Genomic DNA, 23,710 nt, shown 5'->3' with positions numbered 1-23,710 from the left:
TGACTTAAATGGTTGTGTTTTTTCTGAGGAAAACTGTGGCCTTTGTTCCCATTTAGTTTGTTCAAAATTTCTTCCGATTTTGGACCGAACAAGGAGGTGGATGAAAAGTCATGAAACAAAATGATTTTTTGAAGGCACATCTCCACTCCACTGTTTTATCTATAGGAACGTCTAGCTGAGTTTGCTAAAGCCATAGCCTTGGATGTGTACTTCAAGCTATCTAGAGAGCTGTCACAAAGAAAGTCCGATGCAGATTTTTGACTGTCATATTGTCAAGTAGATCTTCTCTGCGTACACCTTCTTCAATATCATGCTGAAGTGGCGTATCCCACCCTAAGGGCTCTAGCCACCGGAATGGAGGACATATTTATTCGGGAAGACGAAGCAGCAGCAGCATATGTTTTTTTTACATAAGGAGTCGCATTTCTCTCCATAGGGTCAGATAAGAGAGTTGAGTCTTCTGATGGAATAGAGACTTTTTGGATAACTGAGCAGCTGGATGTCAACCATTGGTGGGAAAGACCAGGTATTAGTGACATTAGTGTCCAATCTATATGTAGATTTGAACTTTCCCAGACTCAGATTTTTCTGGTTTACACCAGGATTTCTCAAACCATCCTTTATAATGGGTGGGATGGAAATACTTTATTTTTGGTGGGAGGAAATAATATAACTGGTCTTTCTTTGGTTTATGACACACATCCCTTGTAGACTCTAGTGTCTCGTTGACTGCAGACAGTAACTTAGACATTGATTCTTTCTGAAATAGAAACATGTTTTCATTTGCATCTAAGGCCCCGTTCCCACTGAGGAAAGGTAGCGGAATTCCGCGACGGAATGTTCGCCGCGGAATGCCGTTAGCCTCCTGCTCATAATGGAGTCTATGGGAGGTGCGCGCTCCTGCCCTGTCCGAGCTGAAGAATGACATGTTTCATTCTTCAGCGCGTACAGAGCAGAGCGCGCGCCTCCCTAGACTCCCATTATGAGCGGGAGGCTAACGGCATTCCGCGGCGGACAATTCCGTCGCGGAATTCCGCTACCTTTCCTCAGTGGGAACGGGCCTAAATCAGAATCTTCAGGGAAGAAACATCAGAGGGTGCATAACCCTCAGAGGCAGAGGAGGAAGCAGGATTAGGAGCAGATCTCTTGCGGCTCTTATGAGGAGTGGTTTGTGAAACAAATGCAGCTTTAATTTCCTTAAAAGTATCAGATAACTGGCTTTGAACCAAGATAGAAATTCATTTGGTTGCAATTGATCCTGGGATCTTGCAGCTCTACAATTTGAGCAGGAAGAAATGTTCCATGTATCAGGCATAGGCTGCTGACATTTAGCACAAATATTGTGCCTGGCTTTCCTCCTCCTCTTTCCTCTAGAATCTGACATTCTGTAAAACAGAAAAAATGTCAGTCAGAGGAATGTAATAATAAATACATGGGCCACTGAGACCCGCACCACCCTTCTCAGCAACGGGATACACTGCCCTGGCAAGCGTGGTCCCCCCTGTGCTTACTTCCGCTTTTATGCTGAAAAGCCCGCAAACGTGACGATCCCGCACATACGCCCCGCCCATCAATGACGTCGGAAGGCAGGCGCATGCGCAGAAGGCCGCGAGCTCCCCTAGGCCATATTGGAAAAGGTCCGTGAACCGGAAGTTAGCTCGCGACCCCCCCGCACGCACCGCCCCCTCCGACGTCAGGAAGCGGACGGATGCACAGAGACGCCGAACTTACCGCCGCCATGTTGGATATGGTCTGCGGTCGATGCCTGAGTAGCAGGCAACAACTAAGGATGTTTGCATCCGTGCAGGTTAAAATGAATGTATAACACTCACCTATGTGTGGCAGTGACTAGCACTGATTTCATGGCTGGTTAATAATATGTGATGGTGTAATAACCCAGACACATGAACTTCAGCCGAGGGACCAGGTTTAACATCTGGAAATATATATACAGCTGGAAATCTTGCCAGCTTCAGGGACTGGGATAATCCACAGTTTAATGTTAGACACCATCCTTTCATGTCTTCATACCCTTCTGAACAGAGAAGAGAAAAAGATACAATGGTCTGACTGTTTCCTTCATCCTTTATAGGGGGTCACCAGGTGCAGTGCATTAATCTATTCTTTGCTTGTATTGCTAGATTAACCCTTCTGCTCCGGGTCAACGGAATCCATTAACCCATTTGTGTGCTGCCGAGGACGATCAGGAAAGTGAGATGTCTTGCAGACGGATGCAGCAGTCTTGAAATTGCCACCAATCAAGTGTTTCATGGCAAATAGCCAACAGGGTCGCAAGAAGTGTGTTGAAAAAAAAAAAAAAAAAAAGGCGCAAAATAACTGCCCATGAATTGAGAAAAATCAAGCGTGAAGCTGCCAAGATGCCATTAGCCACCGGCCTGCCATATTTCAGAGCTGCAACATTACTGGAGTATTAAAAGGCACAAGGTGTGCGATACTCAGCGACATGGCCAAGGTAAGGAAGGCTGAAAAACGAGAAACAGATTATAAAACGTCAAGACTGGGCCAAGAAATATCTTGACTGTTTTTTCTAAGGTTTTATGGACTGATGAAATGAGAGGGACTCTTGATGGGCCCGAGGCTGGATCAGACCAGCCCACCTCTAGTGCTTCTTCCCCCGCCTGGTACCTGTGAATAGAACGGAGCCGTACAAGGGAACCGGGCCGTGGTTCAAAAAAACGGGTAATGTTAAAGCGAATATACCTGATGGATCATTCACTTTAAATAAAATAGATTTGTCAGCGAGATACTCTAGGAGGAGCAAGAAATGGTAGTATAAGGAAATGAACATAGATAGACCCTCACAATACCGGTATTTGAAAAACAAAAAGACGGAAGGAAAAAAAATGTTAGTAAATAGAGGGCGCTCTTCCAAGTCCAGGTCCCATCTGCGGTTCATAAGCACATATGCTAGTTTCCCCAGCTAACACATCAGGGAAGAGCGCCTACTAGAGGTGAGCGAACCGGGTTCGGGCCAATCCGAACCCAAACGTTCGGCATTTGATTAGCGGTGGCTGCTGAACTTGGATAAAGCCCTAAGGCTATGTGGTAATCATGGATATAGTCATTGGCTGTATACATGTTTTCCAGACAACCTTAGAGCTTTATCCAAGTTCAGCAGCCCCAGCTAATCAAATACCGAACGTTCAGGTTCGGATGGAACCCGAACTCGGTTCGCTCATCTCTAGTGCCTACATTTTCCTGGGTGTTTTGCTCCTCTACAATAAGCAGCAATCCTGCAGTAATCTTACTCTCTGGCCCCCCGGCAGGGCCGGCTCCAAGTTTATGTGGGCCCTTGGGCGACGAAGCCTCAGCGGGCTCCTTTGTGGTGCACACATATCGAGCTAGAGAGATAAGATAGATAGATAGATACATAGAGATATATGAAGGGTAGTCATTCTGCAGCCCTCCACTGTCCCCAAAAAAGCAATTAGGGCAATATGTGTCTTCAAATAGTATCCAGGTGGCTCTGTGCTATATCTTCTCTGTACCTCCATATAGTAGTTGGCCCCTCTGTGCATTCATATGGGTAGCCACCCTCCCCCCGCCTGCCCAGTAAGTAGAATCCCTCATGTACAGTAGCTATCCCCTTTGTAGTATCTGTCCTGTGCTGGTCACATAGCAAAAACTGTACATCCAGGAACTCATCTCTGCTTGATTCTGTGAATGGAAAAGCTGTAATTCTGCACTGATCAAGTCCTTTTTTACACATCTTTTGATTTGTTACAGTGTATCAGTGCAGGTTAGGCCTACCAAGAATTTCTGCTGCCATCCGTGATTGGGATTTCCTATTTACATCTGGCAATTGAAAACCACAGCCATGCATATTTACAGATTTCTATCAACACCCCTATAGACCTGTGTGCTGAGCCCAATATGTACATAACTGTAACACTGAGAGGGCATAATCTGCTAAAGTCTTATGGCTCATGCACTGCCGACCTCCTCACAGAGCAGCAGAAAGGGTTAACAGCTGAAGCGTCTGGAGGTCAGCAGTGCAGGGGCAGATAAGACATCAATGTTCCTGCTGTTAACCCCTAATGGCCTGCAGTAGGAGCAGGCACAGGTCACAGGACTGTCAAGAGACACAAGTACCGGGGAAAGAAAAGAGAGCAGGAGAGCTTGTTGTTAAGACATTGAAGCCCAGGATCCAGCGTGATGGAGAGTGAAACAGCGCTATGGCCTCTGCTCCGGAGCTCGTCCTCCCTCCCCCTGCCGTTGTACAGATTACTTCGGTGCCCCTGTCACTCCTGGATCGCTTTCATCTTGCTCCAGGCCTTGAGGGGCACGGAATACGAAGTTGCAGTAGCCAGGCTTCACTTCGCACACCCACAGCAACAGGCATGGTAGCAAACGTGATGGCACCCCCTGCAGCCTCAGTGACGGGGGAAAAAAGTAGCAAAAGTGGGCCCCTAGAGGCGCTGTGGGCCCCGGCACTTGCCCTAGTATGCCGGGTGCTGACACCGGCCCTGCCCCCCGGGGTACGGTGCACTCAGCAGCAGAGTGGAGACAGTGAGCAGAGATATTTTATTTTAAAACAACGGCTGTTATATTGAAATAATGGCCGTTATTTACTGTTATATGGCAGCCATCCACTCAATTTCACCATTGTGTGAACAGATCCTTTCTGTGTTTTCAAACCACTCCTGGTTTTGGTTGCAATATGAGGACCACAATACTGACTGAAATATACGTAGTGTGAACCCAGCCTAATATCTGATATGTCCTTTATCTAGGGACCATATATTAAATGGATTTTTAGAACAGGGAGATGGAAAAAAAACTTGCTCTGTCCTCTCCAGACACCGACAATGTACATTACACACATACAGCTCAGCTACATGTACATTACACACATACAGCTCAGCTACATGTACATTACACACATATACAGCTCAGCTACATGTACATTACACACATATACAGCTCAGCTACATGTACATTACACACATATACAGCTCAGCTACATGTACATTACACACATATACAGCTCAGCTACATATACATTACACACATACAGCTCAGCTACATGTACATTACACACATACAGCTCAGCTACATGTACATTACACATATACAGCTCAGCTACATGTACATTACACATATACAGCTCAGCTACATGTACATTACACATATACAGCTCAGCTACATGTACATTACACATATATACAGCTCAGCTACATGTACATTACACATATACAGCTCAGCTACATGTACATTACACATATACTGCTCAGCTACATGTACATTACACATATACAGCTCAGCTACATGTACATTACACATATACAGCTCAGCTACATGTACATTACACATATATACAGCTCAGCTACATGTACATTACATATATACAGCTCAGCTACATGTACATTACACACATACAGCTCAGCTACATGTACATTACACACATACAGCTCAGCTACATGTACATTACACACAGGGCTCTGCTGCAGGCATATATAACACACACATACACAGCTCTGCTCCACACACATCACACACACACAGCTCTGCTGCATACACATCACTTCAGCTCATCCAGCACAGCAGAGTCCTGCATACACTGAGCAGCAGCCCCTGATCATGTGACTCCTTGACTCCACCCCCTCCTTCCCATGTGACTGATCACATGACTGTGACATCATGGCAGGTCCTGTAAGCGCAGGGGAAGCACACGGCTCCTGTACAGCTCTGCGGGTGGAGGTACAGTATTTGTGTGGACCAAAAATTTTGCACAATGTTGTCACTATAGAACTTTGTGTGGATGCAGGATTTTTTATGTGATGATTCTGACTAAATATCAACCTTAGATCTTTTCCTGCTATGACAGTGATCTATGAGTCTCCTTATCTTTCACTTCAGGTCCCAACAATACAGGATCCTCAGCTGATATCTTCTATGTGAGAGAAGTTTTCTGACTGATTTATGAACAATGAAGAGAGACAGGAACAAGATGGCGGAGAGGATAATAACCCTCACTCTAGAGATACTCTTTCGGCTTACTGGAGAGGTGAGGGATTCTGGGAGTGATGTCATCATGACATCATTCTTATCTATGGAATAACAGATGGATAGGACTGGAGAGGTGAGGGATTCTGGGAGTGATGTCATCATGACATCATTCTTATCTATGGAATAACAGATGGATAGGACTGGAGAGGTGAGGGATTCTGGGAGTGATGTCATCATGACATCATTCTTATCTATGGAATAACAGATGGATAGGACTGGAGAGGTGAGGGATTCTGGGAGTGATGTCATCATGACATCATTCTTATCTATGGAATAACAGATGGATAGGACTGGGAGGTGAGGGATTCTGGGAGTGATGTCATCATGACATCATTCTTATCTATGGAATAACAGATGGATAGGACTGGAGAGGTGAGGGATTCTGGGAGTGATGTCATCATGACATCATTCTTATCTATGGAATAACAGATGGATAGGACTGGAGAGGTGAGGGATTCTGGGAGTGATGTCATCATGACATCATTCTTATCTATGGAATAACAGATGGATAGGACTGGAGAGGTGAGGGATTCTGGGAATGGATGGAGTGATAGTAATGTGTCTCTCCATACACAGGATTACACAGTAGTGAAGAAGGCCTCTAGTGGGCGCTGTGGGGCCCCGGGGTGTGAAGGATGGGGAAGAACCCTGAGCCCAATCCCGGGGCCCCTGATACATGAGGAAATGGAGGAAGAGAAGATCCTAGAAGTCACCAACAAGATGGTGGAGCTGCTGAGTGGAGAGGTGAGACTGTGGCTGCTGGGAATGCTGGGACATTATACAGTAACACCACTGGAGGGGTGGGGGGGATGACTGTGTGATCATTGTGTGTGTCAGGTTCCTATAAGGTGTCAGGACGTGGCGGTCTATTTCTCCATGGAGGAGTGGGAGTATGTAGAAGGACACAAGGATCAGTACAAGGATGTGATGCTGGAGGATCAGCAGCCCCTCCCAGCAGCAGGTAATAGACAGGACTATATACACACCTCCTCTCTGTATTATCTGGATGGAAAGAATGAATTCAGTCTCTGTATGTGTTCCCTCCAGTCAGATCCAGTAAGAGAACAGCACCAGAGAGATGCCCCCGTCCTCTTCCTCCACAGGATCAGGATCAGGTAGATGGAGATGTTCCCTATGATCTGTACATCCCACCTGACTTCTACTGTCTGATGACTTTTACAATCTTTCTCTCATATCTTATGAATCAGGGGGAAGATGAGAACAATATTAGTGGTCCAGAGACAGATTACAGCGGTGATGAGCAGTATAAGGAGGACATCACTACAGGGAAAGATCTGAACTATATTGATGCTATAAAGATAATAGTTAAAGAAGAGCCAGATGTGAGCGGTGATGAGCAGTATATGGAAGATGTCACTACAGAGAAAGATGGGAACTGTATTGATGCTCTAGACATAATAGTAAAGGAAGAGACAGATGACAGCAGTGATGAGCAGTATAAGGAAGACATCACTACAGGTAACCGCCCAGGTGAGTACCACTAAATGAAGAGAACACTCCCAGATTCTGTGCACACCTGTGGAATATAGTCATTTAATATGTCTGCGCTGTGCAGGCCTGCTGTTTCACTTTACTACATTGTCTGTACATGTAGCTTTTTTTCCTTTAAGTCTAACATGTGATTCAGCTCAATTGCCTCAGATATATAACATCCACCCCATAATGATGCAGTTGCCGCTACAAACATTCGATATATAGAGCTCCCTGATGTCAGTGCCTAGAATTTCTTCCCTCCTTTTTAATGCCGCACAGAAACGTAAGACAGTCCCTGAAATCCAGCAACCACTGGAATAATTAAATTCTAGAAATGCCCCCCCCCCCCCTGATCTTCCCCCATCCTCTGTGAGCGCTATTTTCAAAAAGCAACCACATCCAAAGTCAAGAACACATAATGTTAAAGAGCAGGGTAAACAATTTTCCGCAGACTTTATAACATTTATGGGTTGAAGTAGTGATTTCGAGCTGGGCCTTCTTGTTTTACATCGGGGGCTGTCCTCATGAACATATAAATGGGGAAAAATTCCGTCAAACCTCAAAAATCTTATAGGAAGTCTCCACCTTAAGGTCATACTCACACAATTTTTTCACTAAGTAACGGCCATTGTTGCAGGATTGCAATAACGGATGCTATTTAGTGAGGAAATCAAATAACATTGTTTTCTATGAAATCCCGGCAGGAGTGTATACACACAGTATACACTCTGGCTGGGATTCCATGCGGCCGCACTCAAGACTGACATGTTAAGTTTGTGCGGCTGCTATTCATTGAATAGCAGCCACACAAAATTGACAGTGCAGACAATATAAACTGTGGCTCCGGTCTCGCTTTACATTGTCAGTTATGGTGAATTGGAACGTGGGCATACCCCAATGTGCTTACATCCGAATTCAAAAGAAATTAAGTTGGTTCCGGTTTGAACTTCAGACAGCAGAGATTCTGTGACACGGCCGCTTACTTACAGCATTAGAACGTGGCCTAAGAGGGAAAGCTGTTCTACCTGCAAAGGGGAGAGTAAATCCAGCAATACAATCACAGGACACTAAAAGGTTGCTTTCTGAAGAACATCCGTCCTGGCTGTCATGTCAGATCCACCGTTGCAGCCTGCCATAAGCAGGTTGTGCTTGTAGGTCTCCGGGTCAATGCAATACGTAAGTAAGTTGGATACGGAATTGAAGGTTCTTTTAAAAGTTCCTCTGAAGACTCCAAAAAATTTACATTTGGTATGACTGCATACAGTACAGGAAAAACTAGGGAAGGGGACCAATGCTACTGGAAAAATGTTATGCCAGATGCTGTCTGAGCTTTTCGGCTCTATGATCTGTGATAGATGCCTGTTGTCAGGAATGTGCACTAGCTTGGTGTGAACTGGGCCTGGTGTTTGCTTTTATGTGCCACATTCGATTGCTTCTCAGCTTCCTGGCAATGCAGGAGTTAAGCTGAGAAGCTTCTAGACTTAATTTATACACCTGAGTGGGCTCTTTGATTGAGGGGTTTCTCTGCCTGTCTGTAACCTGGGAGATCAGAGCGCTGGTTCAATGGGGATCCAGACCGGGCTCTTGGTTAGCATAAAAGAAAGCTGAGTCAGTCTCCCAGCGCTGGCTATTAGGTTAACTCCTGGCCTCAGCTCCTCATGTCTATTCCTGCTATTCCCTTCCTAATTCGCTCTGACTGCTCAACTTGTTATCTGACCTCCCGCCTGACCTTGGACTATCCTATTGCTGATTTTTGTACTGCGTTGCCCGTTTGGTTCTGACTTGGCTTTCTCACTATTCTATATTGTGTTTTTCTGTCTGTCTTGTTCTGTGTTCCACATACGCAGCATAGGGAACGCCTTCGTGGTTGTCCGCGGCCGCCTAGGGCCGACTGAGGCAAGTAGGTAGGGACAGTGGGTGGGTTGAGATCTAGGGCCCACTGTCTTGTCCTGTCCGTACCTCCCTGTCCTGACAGAATAACCAGCCAGACTGTCGTTTGCCTCATATACAACAGGAACGACTTGACTAATATAGTGGACCAGATGCAGCGGCTCAACACCATGGGGCAGGAGCTGGCTGTAAGGGTCCAGGAACAGGAGACAGCCCCCGACAGCTTACTATGACCTCCCCGGTACCTCCAGAGCCACCCGTCCAGCTCCCAGAGAAATTTAAGGGGGAAAGGAGAAGCTTACGGACGGTGGACCAGTTCTTCTCGGCATTAGGGTTACTTTATGATGACCCGAACAGTGCCGATAATGCCGAGCATCAGCTGACTTTGCTAAGGCAGGGTAAACGTCCGGTGAAGGACTATTACTCTGAGTTTAGGCAGTGAAGCGGCCCTTCTACTTGGAACGACTCTGCCCTCCGGTATCAGTTCCAGGCTGGGCTGAGTGACCTTTGAAGGACCTGCTGGTGGCTTATCCTTCTCCTGACACTCTCAAGGAGTACTTGACCTTAGCTATTCCAGTGGACCGACGTTTGAGGGACAGAAAGCAGGAAAGAGGTACCCCAGACCATCCTAGAAATCCCTTGTGCATTAACCACTCCAGAAGAACCTATGCAGGTAGACTCCACCAACGCCAAGGTCAGACAAGCGCACTGCCTGCAGAACAACTTGTGTCTGTATTGTGGGAAAGCAGGACACAGTGTACGGCAATGTATTTCTGAGCCGGGACCACCGCCGGAAAACTCCAGCGCCTGAGTGACTATCGAGGGGGTTACTTTTGCCAATTTCTCTGGTGTTGGGGGAGAAAAGTGTTTCTGGGTATGCCCAGATCAATTCTGGGTCCTTGGCAAATTTTATTAACCCTGTGTTTTTCTCTGGTTTAGAGGTATGTCCCCTGCGGCTCAGGTGTCCAGTTAATGTCACTAGAGCAGACTCTGCCCCCTTTGCCCAAGGGGACGTACGGTATACGACCCCCTGCCTGGAAGTTAAGGTGGGGTCTGTTTATGTTGCAAAACATTGATTTTCTTCTTAAGCATAATTTGTCGTCTGACGTGATTCTGGGATTACCCTGGTTGGAGGCACATAACCCTGTCTTTGATTGGTCCAGCAGGGAACTTGTGCGGTGGGGGCCTAAGTGTGCTTCCCACTGTATTGCTGTGGCTCTTGTAGAATGCTCCTCTGGGGAGGGGGAGATTCCGGAATTTTTGTCTGATTATTCAGATGTATTCAATGAAAGGGCGGTGGACAGATTGCCGCCCCACAGACCATATGACTGTTCGATTAAGTTAACTCCCGGTGCCAAATATCCCAGGGGACATATATTCAACTTATCCTGTCCTGCGGGAGTACATAAAGGAAAGTCTGCGTAAGGGTCATATTCACCCCTCCTCCTCTCCTTTGGGGGCGGGATTCTTTTTTGTGGGCAAAAAAAGACAATGGGCTATTGATTACCGGGAATAAAACAAAATTACGGTTAAGAACCAGCACCCGCTACCTCTTATCCCGGATTTGTTTAACCAGATAGTGGGAGCTAAATGTTTTTTCAAAAGTTGACTTACAGGGAGCATATCATTTAATCTGAATCAGGGAAGGGATGAGTGGAAGACCGCCCTTCAGTACCCCAGAGCGGCCATTCTCGAATACCTTGTCATGCCCTTTGGGTTATGTAATGCCCCAGCGGTCTTCCAACATTTTGTTAATGAAATTTTTCGTGAGTATTCTAGGTCGTTTTCTTGTTTGATTTTTTTCCCGATTGGGCTTCTCACATACTCGCATGTACAGTCATGGAGCTTTTGAGACAAAATAGTCTTTTGCCAAGTTGTCGAAATGCCAGTTTGTTATGCAGTGAGGTCTCGTTTCTGGGTTATTGTATAACCCCAAACTACTTTGGTATGGATCCGCTTAAGTTGTAGCCATTGAAAACTTGAGAGCGACCCCAATAACCTGAAGGCCCCTGCAGAGGTTTTGGGGATTCGCCAATTACTATAGGAAGTTTATTAAGGGGTTCTCGCTCATAGCCAAACCCCTTTACAGATTTAACTAGGAAGTGTGCGGATCCGCGTAAACTTGACCTCGGAAGCTATCAAGGCATGCCCGTTAGGTTCTGACTTGGCTTGCTCACTATTCTATATTGTGTTTTGTCTGTTTTGTGTTCACATACCTCCCTGTCCTGACACTGTACTTTAGGAATAAGGAGGGATGAAAGAGGTTTTTTTTGAGTTTTATCGTTTCATTTTATTTGGCAACAAAATTTGATTGCCAAATCTTCTGTAGGGGGCTGTGCCGATGTTGGAGGGGTTGTAAGAGGGTGATTAGGGGAGAATATTAGGTAGAAGGGAGAAGAATGGGGGCTTGTAGTATTTGGCAGCATTTGCTTTTAGAATATGACTGCCCTAAATCCTTCTCTTCTGAAGTCTTCACTAACATGGAGCAACCTACACAAGTTGGTTTTAAATCTGTCCTCAGTTTTTGTGTGATATTACAACTCGACTCCATTCCTGTCAGTGGAACTGAGCTGCAATAAGACAAACAAAATGAGGACAAGAGTTGCCTTTTTCTGAAAGTTAAGGGGGTTGTCTAGCAAAAATCTTTTTCTCTCAAATCAACTGGTGTCAGAAAGTTATAAAGATTTATAATTTACTTCTATAAAAAAAAAATGTCCAGTCTTCCCATACTTATTAGGTTCTGTATGTCCTGCAGGAAGTGTTGTTTTATTTCCAGTTGCTCTCTGCTGACACCTCTGTCCAGAGCGGCCAGCAAATTCCCATAGAAAAACCTCTCCCTGCTCTGGACAGTTCCCGACATGGCCAGAGGTGGCAGCAAAGAGCCCTGTGTCAGACTGGAAAAGAATACACCACTTCCTGCAGGACATACAACAGCTGATAAGTATGGGAAGAGTTGAGATTTTTTAATAGAAGTAAATTACAAATCTATATAACTTTCTGACACCAGTTGATTTGAAAGAAAAGGATTTTCGCTGGACAACCCTTTTAACAGCTATGCTTTTCTGGTTTTTCTAACCCTGGATAACACCTTTACGCTAGATTTCGGACACATTGTACAGAATTATATCAGAGGCTTTACTGAAGTTTAAATTCTGTTTTTCCCTTGGCAGATGAGTATATCAGGAGCTCAGAGGGACATCAGAGGGACATATCTTCAGATTTTACAGCAGACGATGATATCACACAAGATACATATGAGGGGCATACGACACAGACCTGTTAAGCCAGACAAAAAATTCAAAAAGGGCGATGAACATCAAAGAGGTCACAAAGAAGAGAAACCATTTTCATGTCCACAATGTGGAAATGTGTTACTTATAAAAGATATACTGGGAAACATCTGAAACTCACACAGGAGAGAGACCATTTTCATGTCCAGAATGTGGGAAATGTTTTTGTCAGAAATCAACTCTTATTGAGCATCAGAGAATTCACACAGGAGAGAGCCATTTGCATGTTCTGAAGTGGAAATTGTTATAATCGGAAAGCAGATCTTCTTACACATCAAAGCCTTCACACAGGTGACAAACCATTTTCATGTCGAATGTGGAAAATGTTTACTTTGAAATCGAGGCTTCTTAGACATACTTAGAGTTCATACAGGGGAGAAGCCATTTCCTTGCCCCAGAATGTGGAAAGCGGTTTCTCAGAAATCAGCTATTATTGAACATCAAAGAATTCATAGAGGGGAGTAAGCCATTTAAATGTTTAGAGTGTGGGAAATGCTTTATTGGAAAATCAGCTGTTGTTCAACATCAAAGAATTCACACAGGGGAGAGGCCATATTCATGCTCACAATGTGGCAAGTCTTTTAACACGAGCTCATATTTGATTAAACATCAGAGAATTCACACAGGGAGGAAGCTATTTTCATGCCCAGAATGTGATAAGTGTTTAAGGCAAAGTTAAGTCTCGATGAACATATGAGAATTCACGCAGGGAGGAGCCATTTTCATGTACAGAGTGTGGAAAATCTTATATTTTCAATCTAGTCTTGTTAAACATCAAAAAGTTCACACAGGGGTGAACCATTTTCATGCTATGAATGTGGGAAGTGTTTACTTTGAAAGAGACTCTGTTAAGCATGAAAGAACTCACACAGGGGAGAAACCATTTCCATGTGATATATGCGGGAACATTTCACTTTGAAATCATCTGTTGTTAAACATGCAAAGAAGAAGCCATAGTAACACCAGAGTGTGGGAAATGTTTTACCCAAAAGTGAACTCTAACTTGCACATCAACATATCGATAGATTATAGGGCCAGATTGCTTCAGTACGGACTCAGCCTTCCTAAGAGTCAAGTTAATGCTACAAAGTTTATTCACACATATTAAAATCTTCTTGACGTGAGTCTGTGACACTACCCTGGTGCAATCACAGTCCATTACAGACACGGATGTGGAACGGCTATAATGGAGTCTGTACGCCTCCCCCTCGCTCGGGCAGCATCTGTGATGTGATGCTGGGTGCCGGGGACCTGTATGTATATGCGCCTGCGCTGTAATGAAGCAAGCCGTGCAGCTCTGACACTACAACCGCTGCGCATATTTATACATGGGCGGGGGGGGGAAGTCCGTTACAAGCATTCCACGTCCGCGTGAAACACAGAATGTGTGAATGCAGCCTAGGGTTCATATAAGCTGCTAGTGCAAGTTATAAAGTAGAGGAATTCACTGATAGTTATTACGTATTATGTCTTCGGATAAATTGCCCATGTTTTTTTATGTAAGGGCCAGTTCACACTGGAATTCTGCTGCAGAATCTGCAACATCTCTATGGGAGGGCTCACACACCTCCGCACTCCTCCGTACTCCGCTCAAAGAATTGACATGTCAATTCTTTGAGCGGGGCGCGCAAGCCCTCCCATAGAGTCGCCGGTTTACACTGAGGCAGGCGAGATTCTGCGGAGGAGAGTTTGGCCAAATTTACTCAGTGTGAACTGGCCCCAATATAGAAATAATAGTAGAAGGAGGGACGTGTCGGACAGATGCCTTTACAAGCCCCTCCCCGGTTCCAGTGGTGGCTCCCGGATCGCGCTGCCCCGTACCCCCGTCCCGTGGCCGCTTCCTGGTCAGAGCTGCGGCTTGGAGACGAGCCAGAGTCCCCACCTCGGCCGCTTGAATGGCAGAGCTGCCCTGAGATGTCACATTAAGCGCAGCTTTGACCAGGAAGCGGCAGCAGGACGGGGGTACGTGGGCGGCGCATCCGGGAGCCACTGCTGGAACCAGGGAGGTAAGTCACCGCCGGCTTCGATTTCAACCCCCTCCCCATCCGTACACAAATTATACTGCAGGGCCGGAGTACCCCTTTAACTCGCCCTAAACTCCCCAAAACACCACTCTTTACACCCGCGATCTACAGCGGTATCGGATCCAGGGAACTTTATTCCTTCTGCTTCCCGAACGCCTGCAGTGGGCTCTGTTCCTGCGGCAGCACAGCCATATCCAGGAATCAGGACTCCACCTCTCACCAGTCTGATTCAGGTGGTCGGGTGTGGAGAGAGACAGTCTGCCACAGGAGCAGGCGGCATGGAAGCACGGGCCCCCTTGCTCACCGTTAGCTGACAGGCTCAGGATGCTGTAAGAGATGTCCGGAGATCTAAAAACGTACGCTGGTTCTGGTGATCGGCTTTATTGGGTGGAAACTTATGGTGCGTTTACACAAACAGATTTATCTGACAAATTTTTTAAGCCAAGGCCCGCAACGGACTATAAACTGGGAACAGGTCATAAAGAATGACTGAGATTTCTCCTCTTTTCCAATCCATTCCTGGCTTTGGCTTCAGAAATCTGTCAGATAAATCTGTGTGTGTAAAGGCACCATTAACTTCTAATTGATATTAACTGGTCTCTGTTTAATTGTAAACAGGGGGCGTTACAGGGGTCATCAAATATTAGAAAAAACACAGCTACTTTCTTCCATAAACAGCACCACCCCTGTCCTTAGGTTGTGTGTGGTATTGCAGTTCAGCTCCTTTCACTTCTATGGAACTGAACTACAAACCCCCCACACCCAACCTGAGAAGAGGAGTGGTGATGTTTTCCGGAAGAAAGTTTTTCTAAGCCTGGATAACCCCTTTAACTCAATCGGAAACTTACATTGATGTATTGTAGTGTATGCTATACATTCATGCTCTTGTATCTTCTCTGTATTCACAATTATTTTATGACTTTTTAACATAGTTTTATTCACTCTTTTTGGAATATAATAAAGTTTGACATTATGTAGTTTTATATAGTTTTTGTGTTTGTCATTCTTTTGGGGTTTTTTATTTGGATTTTTTCTCTGCCAGAGGGGTAACGCAAATGCACCTCAGGCAGTTTCATCATTTTGCTTGCCGTTGTGACATTCCCTCTAAATCTGTATAGTCTGGAGGAAGAATGAGAAAGGAGGACAAGAGTGGAAACCTTATATATGTTACCAGGAGGAAGAAGAGTAAATAGGGACATGATGGAAACCTTTATATATGTTACAGGAGGAAGAAGGGAAAGGAGGACAAGATGGAAACCTTATATATGTACAGGAGGAAGAAGAGAACATAGGGACACAATGGAAACCCTTTATATGTGTTACAGGAGGAAGAAGGGAAAGGGAGGACATGGTGGAAACCTATATGTTACAGGAGGAAGAAGGGAAAGGAGGGACATGATGGAAACCTTTATATATGTTACAGGAGGAAGAAGGGAAAGGAGGACAAGATGGAAATCTTTATATATGTTACAGGAGGAAGAAGAGAAATAGGGACATGATGGAAACCTTTATATATGTACAGGAGGAAGAAGGGAAAGGAGGACAAGATGGAAATCTTTATATATGTTACAGGAGGAAGAAGAGAAAACTAGGGACATGATGGAAACCTTTATATTGTTACAGGAGGAAGAAGGGAAAGGGAGGACATGATGGAAACCTTATATATGTTACAGAAGGAAGAAGGGAAAGGGAGACATGATGCAAACCTTTATATATTTTACAAGAAACAATACTGCCGGCAAGGACGTTGTTTGGGCATCTCCTGTGTGGGATTTTTTTTTAGAAACTTTTGGATGATGAAACCCTTGCAGTGTGTAAGCTCTGCAGGAAGAGAATCAGCCGTGGCCATTCAGACACAAACGCAGAACCCGCATGTATGGGCAGGAGCCAGCAATACACGTCCAAAGCGGCTCAACTCCACCTGGCCAAGCTGCTTCACCATACAGTCCTTTCTGTCCCACTGGATGTGGCCTGTTCCAATGGCTTGTGCTCAGTCATTACTGTTACTGCACTATAGTCTGATGTGGCGGCAAGACCATATATATGTCCTTCGAGGTCAAAGAGGTCAACCATAGCAATGAAGCGGCCAGGGGGATCTATTGACTAGAGTTGATCGAACATTGGAAAATCTTAGGTTTGATTGAACTCGAACATTCACGAACCTGCCGCATTAGATTGCTGATGTCTTCCCGTTCTGTGGGGAAGAAGGAGACTGCCCGGGGACCGCCTGGAATTCTGGGATTCAGCCTAGGTAATAGGCTGAATCACGGAATTTCAGTCCGTACCTGGGCAGTCTCCTCCTTCCCCACGGAACGGGAAGACATCAGCAATCTAATGCGGCAGGTTCGTGAATGTTCGAGTTCGATCAAACCTAAGATTCACGAGGTTCAATCAACTCTACTGATAGGTACTGGAAGACTAGATTTTTAAATAGAAGTAAATTACAAATCTCTGGCACCGGTTGATTGGAGTTCCCCCCATTAACCCCTTCAGTGCCACCGCATTTAACTGTCTATGCTCCAGTCACTGTCCAATCAGGACCCCCGCAGTGCGACTTCAAGAAAACTGAAGATTGTGGCAAAAAAAAAATAAGGCTGTAAACAGCTCAGTAGGTTGAAAAATAAAAGCGTTATGATGCTTTGAAGTTGGGGAGGAAAAAAACGAGAACGCATTAATTGAAATTGGTCTTATCCTTAAGGAGTTAAAAAATCTGACTGTGGGCCGTTCATTGCTCCATGTGGTAGCTGATACACGTCCGACAGCTGATTAAAGGGTAAAGAAAACCTTAAATTTGTTTTATACGTACCTCACTCGCAGGTGTCCTCCTGCCTTGTCTTTGTGTCCCCCACTGACCGCAGCCACTATAGTGACAGCTGCTCAGCCAATACCTGATGGAGGCGGGACAGTCCCACAGTTAGTGATTGCCTAAGTAGCCTGTCACTGTAGTCAGTGGCTGCTGCTGCAATGAGCGGGGATCCCAGGTAAGTTTATAACATTGGGGGAGATTTATCAAACATGGTGTAAAGTAGAACTGCCCTAGTTGTCCCTAGCAACCAATCAGATTACACTTCTCATTCCTCACAGACTCGTTGAAAAGGTGGAAGCTGATTGGTTGCTAGGGGCAACTGAGCCAATTCTACTTACACTAGTTTGATAAATCTAATTATTTTACCACTTTAAAAGGGTTATCAAGCACTACAAAAACATGGCCACTTTCTTCCAGAGACAGCCCCACTCTTGTCTCCAGTTTGGGTGCAGGTTTTGTAACTCATTGAAGTTCCATTGAAGTAGATGGAGCTTAACTGCAAACCAGTATCAGGTCCTAACATAGATGTAATCTAGTGTGATGAATGCATGAATATACATCACTACCACTATCCACATATGACGATAATCCTGATATCTTGCAGTTTTCTTTCTTACCACTACTTCCTGCTCTGTCTATGATGATAAGGAGGAGGCTGCTGGAAAGTGTACACTGTAATTCTGTACAGAGAAAGGTGACACCGGTAGATAGAGGAGACAATAGATGACACTCACAGCTCAGCCTCCCCCTCCATGTGGAATGATCACAGACCACACCCAGAAACCTTTCTTATATAGACAATGGATCTTACCAGCAATCAACTGAAGTGGCCACATCTAGAACCAGACATTAGGCTTCCCAGGACATTAGGCTTTGGCTCAACCAGTGGATACAGAATGCATGAGAACTAACATGGCCTACTCATATATTTGAAACTGGCTCCTCCGTGCATAGCATATATATGAACCATTATGAGTGTAAGCTAGGTGGATAGAAGAACGTAGACTATACTAGACTATACTGTTAATGAGTAGAGAAGATCGAACATCGGGAATTTTCACGTTCGATTTTCAGATGCCTTCCCGTTCTGTGGGGAAGGTGGAGACAGCACAAGTACCGCCTGGAAAACAGGAATACAGCCTATTACCTAGGCTGTATCCCTGTCTTTCAGGCTGTCTCCACCTTCCCCACAGAACGTGAAGGCATCGGGAATCAAATGACGAAGGTTCAAGTTCGATCAAACCTGAAAACTCCCGATGTTCGATCATCTCTATTAATGAGTAACGGGCAGTGGATGTGGACCCGCTGTCATTTCTGGTCATACCAGGGAGCGGAGTCTAAGCGACCTCTAGGTCTTCACCCTTTATCTCGCTTCAGGATGCAGAAGCTGGACTTCTGCTGCTAGAAGACACCAGGTCACTCAACAAGTGTGGTCCCAGGGTGGGTAGTGGCTCGTCCTGAGACTAAGGGGCCTATTCCACGGAGCCATAATCGGCCAATTATCGCTCCGCGGAATAAATACAACGATCAGCCGATGACATCGATCATCAGCTGATCGTTGATATAGGTTTGAACCTATAACTGTAGGGCGCCGACCGCACATCGCTATGTGTAATGGCGGTGTGCAGACAGCAACTGACGATTTACATTACCTATCCAGGCTACAGGGCTCCTCTTGCGGTCTTCTCCCCGGGTCCTGCACGCTCCAGCTTCAGAGCGGCCTGTCTCAGCTCACAGGCTGCTCAGCCAATCACTGGCCGTGGCGGTCCTGGCCTGTGATTGGCTGAGCGGCCTGTCATCTGAGACAGGCCGCTCTGAAGTTAGAGCGCGCAGGACCCGGAAAGAAGAAGACTGCAAGAGAAGCCCTGCAGCCTGGATAGGTAAGGTATAAAGTTTAAGCAAGGGCTGCAAGGACATCAGTAACAATGTCCATGTAGCGCCCACGATAATCGGGCCGTGGAATAGGCCCAGTAAACGAGCGCTGATCTAGCAGATTGGCGCTCGTTTACAGTTATTATTGGGCCCCCGTCAGCCACTGTAATAACACCCTAAGACAGTGCTGGTGCTAAGGACTAGAGATGATTGAACAGCCGAAAATCTTAGGTTTTATAGAACTCGAACCTTGTCAAACATTCTGCATTTGATTCCCGATGCCTTCACGGTCCTTGGGGAAGGAGGAGACAGCCCAGGTACTGCCTGGAATTCTGGGATTCAGCCTAGGTAATAGGATGTATCCCGGAATTCCAGGCGATACCCGGGCTGTCTACTCCTTCCCCACGGAACGGGAAGGCATCGGGAATCAAATGCAGAAGGTTCAACAAGGTTCGAGTTCTATAAACCTAAGATTTTCCGCTGTTCAATCATCTCTTCTAAGGACCAGAGAACAGACTGTAATTGGGCAGGAATTGAATAGGCAGTAGGCCGGGTTGTCAACAGGAGAACCAGAACAGGTCAGGATACAGAGAACAATACCTGAGAAATGTGAGAAACCAACAACAGACAAGAAGGCACAAGCAAAGCAGCTTTAAAGGAGTACTCCAGCGGACCAAAAAAAAAAAAAGCTTATATACTTCCCTCCGGTGACGTTCGCCGATTGAATCTCCCGCTTGCTACATCCCCGTCTGCTGCCCTCGGATCTCCCTCACTTCCGGGTTGCGGAGCAGTGAATGGGAGAGAAAAGGCTGCTAGTGCGCATGCGCACCAGCAGCCTTTTCATTGGCTGGAGCACATCACATGACTTCCAGCTTGCTCAGCCAATCAGGGCTGAGCAAGCTGGAAGCCATGTGATGCGCTCCAGCCAATGAAAAGGCTGCTGGTGCACAAGTGCATTCACTGCTGTGGAAGACGCTGAAAAGGAAGAAGACCAGGCCCGCCCCTTGCTCTGACGACATCGACCCAAGATGGCGCCCGGGAGAAGAGGACGGGGTCGACAGTTATTTCTCTTCCGGCAATGGCGGGGGGGGGGGGGGGGTTTCAGGGTGGGAAAGGGGGGAAACGGGGCCAGATAGCTTATTAACACACATTACAAAGTTATATGACAACAAAAAAAGAGAAGAATCGCCGTAGTACTCCTTAAATAGATGCAGGAAAGACAGGATAGGTGGAGAAAAAAAATAATGAAGAGCACACTGGCCCTTTAAATTTAAGAAGGAATGTGCGCACCCTAGAGGACAGTGGAGACACTTCATCTGTGTGAAAAGGCTGGAACCCAGATCGGGAGAAGAGAGGAAGTTGGAGGACACTCACTGCAATGGACCGAACAGGGAGCTGCAGCAGATCAGAGACAGGAGGCGAACTGCAGCAAACAAGCGGGCAGGACTAGGATCGGCCACATGCGGTAAGTGGAGGAACTCTCCTGCCTGTATGGAATTCCTAGCCAATTAATGAGGTTGACTGGGATTACAGTGGTGCCTTGGTTTACGAGCATAATTCGTTCCGGGGCGGCGCTTGTAATCCAAATCTACTCTTAAACCAAAGCACATTTTCCCATAGGAAATAATTGAAATGCAGACAATTGGTTCCACAACCCCCACTCACTGCTGCACACAGGTCTGAGCCCCTCTCACCTTCATCCACATGGCAGATTTCAGCAGCTCCCTCCGTGCTGTGACCCAGCCCCTCTCCCTCACACAGATCCAGTCCCCCTCACCTCCCTCCCTCCTCATGGCAGACATCGCTGACTGACCTGGCAAACGCTGGGGTGTGGAAGCACAGCTGATCCTGCTCCTCTGCTCAGACGGCTTGTGGCTGGAGGCTGGAGATTCACGGCTCCTGGGACACCAGAGGAAAGTGCGCACACTGCTAACACGTGGGTTCTCCTTCACTGATCTGGCTCCTCCTCCCTGCAGTCTGGACCACCAATGAGAGCAGGTAATGCAAATCACATGACTCCCAGCTCCCTGCTCGTAAACCAAAATTCTGCTCGTAAACCAAGTCACATCTTAGGAAAAATCAGAGCTAGTCTTTCAAAATGCTCGTTAACCAGGTTACGGGGGGTCCAACCTCCGTACTGCTCTATTCATTTCTATGGAGGTGTTGGAGTAAGTTGGAGGAGCGCTGCACTTGGCACTCTCTGGCACCTCCATAGAAATTAATAGAGCTGCAGGTCACGTGCCGTACCTGTATTACGCTCCGTGATTATGTTCTGTGCATTAGGTGTGCTGGAAACTGGAATAATGGAACTTCCGGCATTAGGATTCATGATGATACCGGAAGCTCCAAATCGGTTTTATCCTTCGCACTACAGTACTGATACAGCCGGGTAGCGGTGTCAGAACAGTAGCGCAAACATTTTTGAACTGATTTGGAGCTTCCGGTATCACAATCAATCGTGATGCCGGGAGCTCAGCATTTGGTTCCGCAGTACATCTTCCTTATATACAGATTGGCCTCTTAGTGGCCAATGGTAAATTGGCTGCTCGATGCAGGACCACAACTGATCTGCTGAATGGATTGTTTTGCCCATCGCATTGCAAATGTTTTAGCTTCCATGTGCTAAAGCAGGATTTTTTGTATATATATTTATAGATATACACATATACACAATCATGACAACACAATTTTACCAACAAGATTTACATTTAAACCTAAATGAAGACTGACGTATAACAGCACTGTATAAACACTCGACAAAGACTCAGCTGGGATGTGGTGACGTGTTGAGAAGTGTTTGAAGAATATCCTCGTACTCACGTATGGATGAGTCCCGGTTATCTCACCTAACCACCTTCTGCCCCACAGTGTCGGGTTACCCGTCATCTGGGGTAGTACAAGTCCCAGGTCTCTGCTCTGGGTGGGGCTGGCTTGTAAAGTCCTTCCTACAAAGCTGAGCGCTTGTCAGTAGAGAGCGGCTGAACTTGCACTGTGCTCTACTGCAGGTCCAGTCTTGAGCTTGTCCGTTTCTTTTCTAAGGTAGTCAACTGTCCTATGTAGTCTGTCCTCGGCGTAGGCAAGGTAGAGGTGTCTCAAGGAATTTAGGCTAGCAGTCCATAGAGGTTGGACAACAGTGTTAGGAACAGCTAAAAGTAAATACCCATCCTGCCTGGCCTATAGCGAGGTACTAACTGACTAAAGGAAGTGATTACTAAAGAGAGAGAAATGTATGTGTAGCTAGACCTAAGTGTTAGCTGCAGCTGTGCGGGTGTGACATCTAGTGGTTGGAGTAAGAAACAGCAGCCTCCTGTCTTAACCTGTGACACTAGAGTGATACAGTTTTACCAAGGTAAAACAAGAGAAAACAAATAGTGGGACACTAAAGGATTGAAGATATACCCAGGGTGATCGATGGTCGTCATCCAGGGATGTTACATCTGCTCATACGTTAAGGGTATATTCACACTGAGAAATAGGATAGGAATTGAAGAGGAATATTTCCTCTCCTTGAATTGGTGCAGAATTCGAGCAGAAAGCAGAAATGCAAAGCCTCAATAACCTCTATGGGATTCTCTAGCAGAACCTGCCTAAAGAATGGACATGTCGATTCCTTGGGCAAGAAGCGGTCCCGCAGCGAAAAATTTCACGCGTAAATTCCACCATCTGAACACTCTAATTATTTCTGTAGGTGTCAGAAACAGCTGAGCCCAGGTCACGTGCCATACCCGCAGCTCTATTCATAACACACGAAAATGGCTTCCCCCGTGTGACTTCCTTTATGTTGAACAAGATTTGATTTCGCATTGAAACATTTCCCACAATCTGAACATAAATATGGCTTTTCACCTGTGTGAAGTCTCTGATGTTTAACCAGATCTGACTGCTCTGAAAAACATTTTCCACCTTCGGGGCAGAAAAATGGCTTCTCTCCTTTATGAATTCTTTGATGTATAATAAGTTGTAATTTCCTATTGAAACATTTCTTACATTCTGAACATGGAAAAGGCTTCTCCCCTGTATGACTCCTTTGATGTTGCAGAAGATATGGCTTCACAATAAAACATTTGCCACATTTTGAACATGAAAATGGCTTCTCTCCTGTGGGACTTTTTTCCCCTTTATTCCTTTTTTATTATTTATAAAGTCACGATCATACGAAAACAATAAATCACATAAAAACTTCCAATCTATTCCTTATTACAATCCCACTTTTCCTTATTCTTCACTTTTATAACATTTCCTAAAAAACACCCCATCCCTAACCCCCCCCCCTCCCCTTACCTCTCCCCCTAAAACCCATCCTT

The 23,710-nt window shown here is 45.8% G+C and overlaps 2 protein-coding genes and 1 pseudogene across 2 annotated transcripts; 2 read left to right on the top strand and 1 right to left on the bottom strand.

The window, feature by feature from the left end:
• The first annotated feature begins 5,884 nt into the window (after positions 1-5,884).
• LOC138780811 (oocyte zinc finger protein XlCOF7.1-like) lies at positions 5,885-12,697 on the top strand. Its single transcript, XM_069956730.1, has 6 exons — positions 5,885-6,028; positions 6,607-6,774; positions 6,868-6,991; positions 7,078-7,145; positions 7,239-7,521; positions 12,585-12,697. The coding sequence occupies exons 1-6, from the start codon at positions 5,951-5,953 to the stop codon at positions 12,695-12,697; spliced, it is 834 nt and encodes a 277-aa protein (XP_069812831.1). The 5' UTR covers positions 5,885-5,950.
• Positions 12,698-12,723: 26 nt separating this feature from the next.
• On the top strand, positions 12,724-13,699 carry LOC138780810 (oocyte zinc finger protein XlCOF22-like; annotated as a pseudogene).
• Positions 13,700-23,139: 9,440 nt separating this feature from the next.
• On the bottom strand, positions 23,140-23,662 carry LOC138780809 (gastrula zinc finger protein XlCGF71.1-like). The gene is made up of 2 exons (XM_069956729.1): positions 23,616-23,662; positions 23,140-23,530 (listed from the first exon to the last, which is right to left on the bottom strand). The coding sequence occupies exons 1-2, from the start codon at positions 23,660-23,662 to the stop codon at positions 23,140-23,142; spliced, it is 438 nt and encodes a 145-aa protein (XP_069812830.1).
• Positions 23,663-23,710: the final 48 nt, after the last annotated feature.

Source organism: Dendropsophus ebraccatus, unplaced genomic scaffold (assembly GCF_027789765.1).
Source record: "Dendropsophus ebraccatus isolate aDenEbr1 unplaced genomic scaffold, aDenEbr1.pat pat_scaffold_861_ctg1, whole genome shotgun sequence".
NCBI classification, from domain to species: domain Eukaryota; kingdom Metazoa; phylum Chordata; class Amphibia; order Anura; family Hylidae; genus Dendropsophus; species Dendropsophus ebraccatus.
The sequence above is the reverse complement of the archived record's forward strand: the minus strand, read 5'-3'. Positions and strand labels throughout refer to the sequence as shown.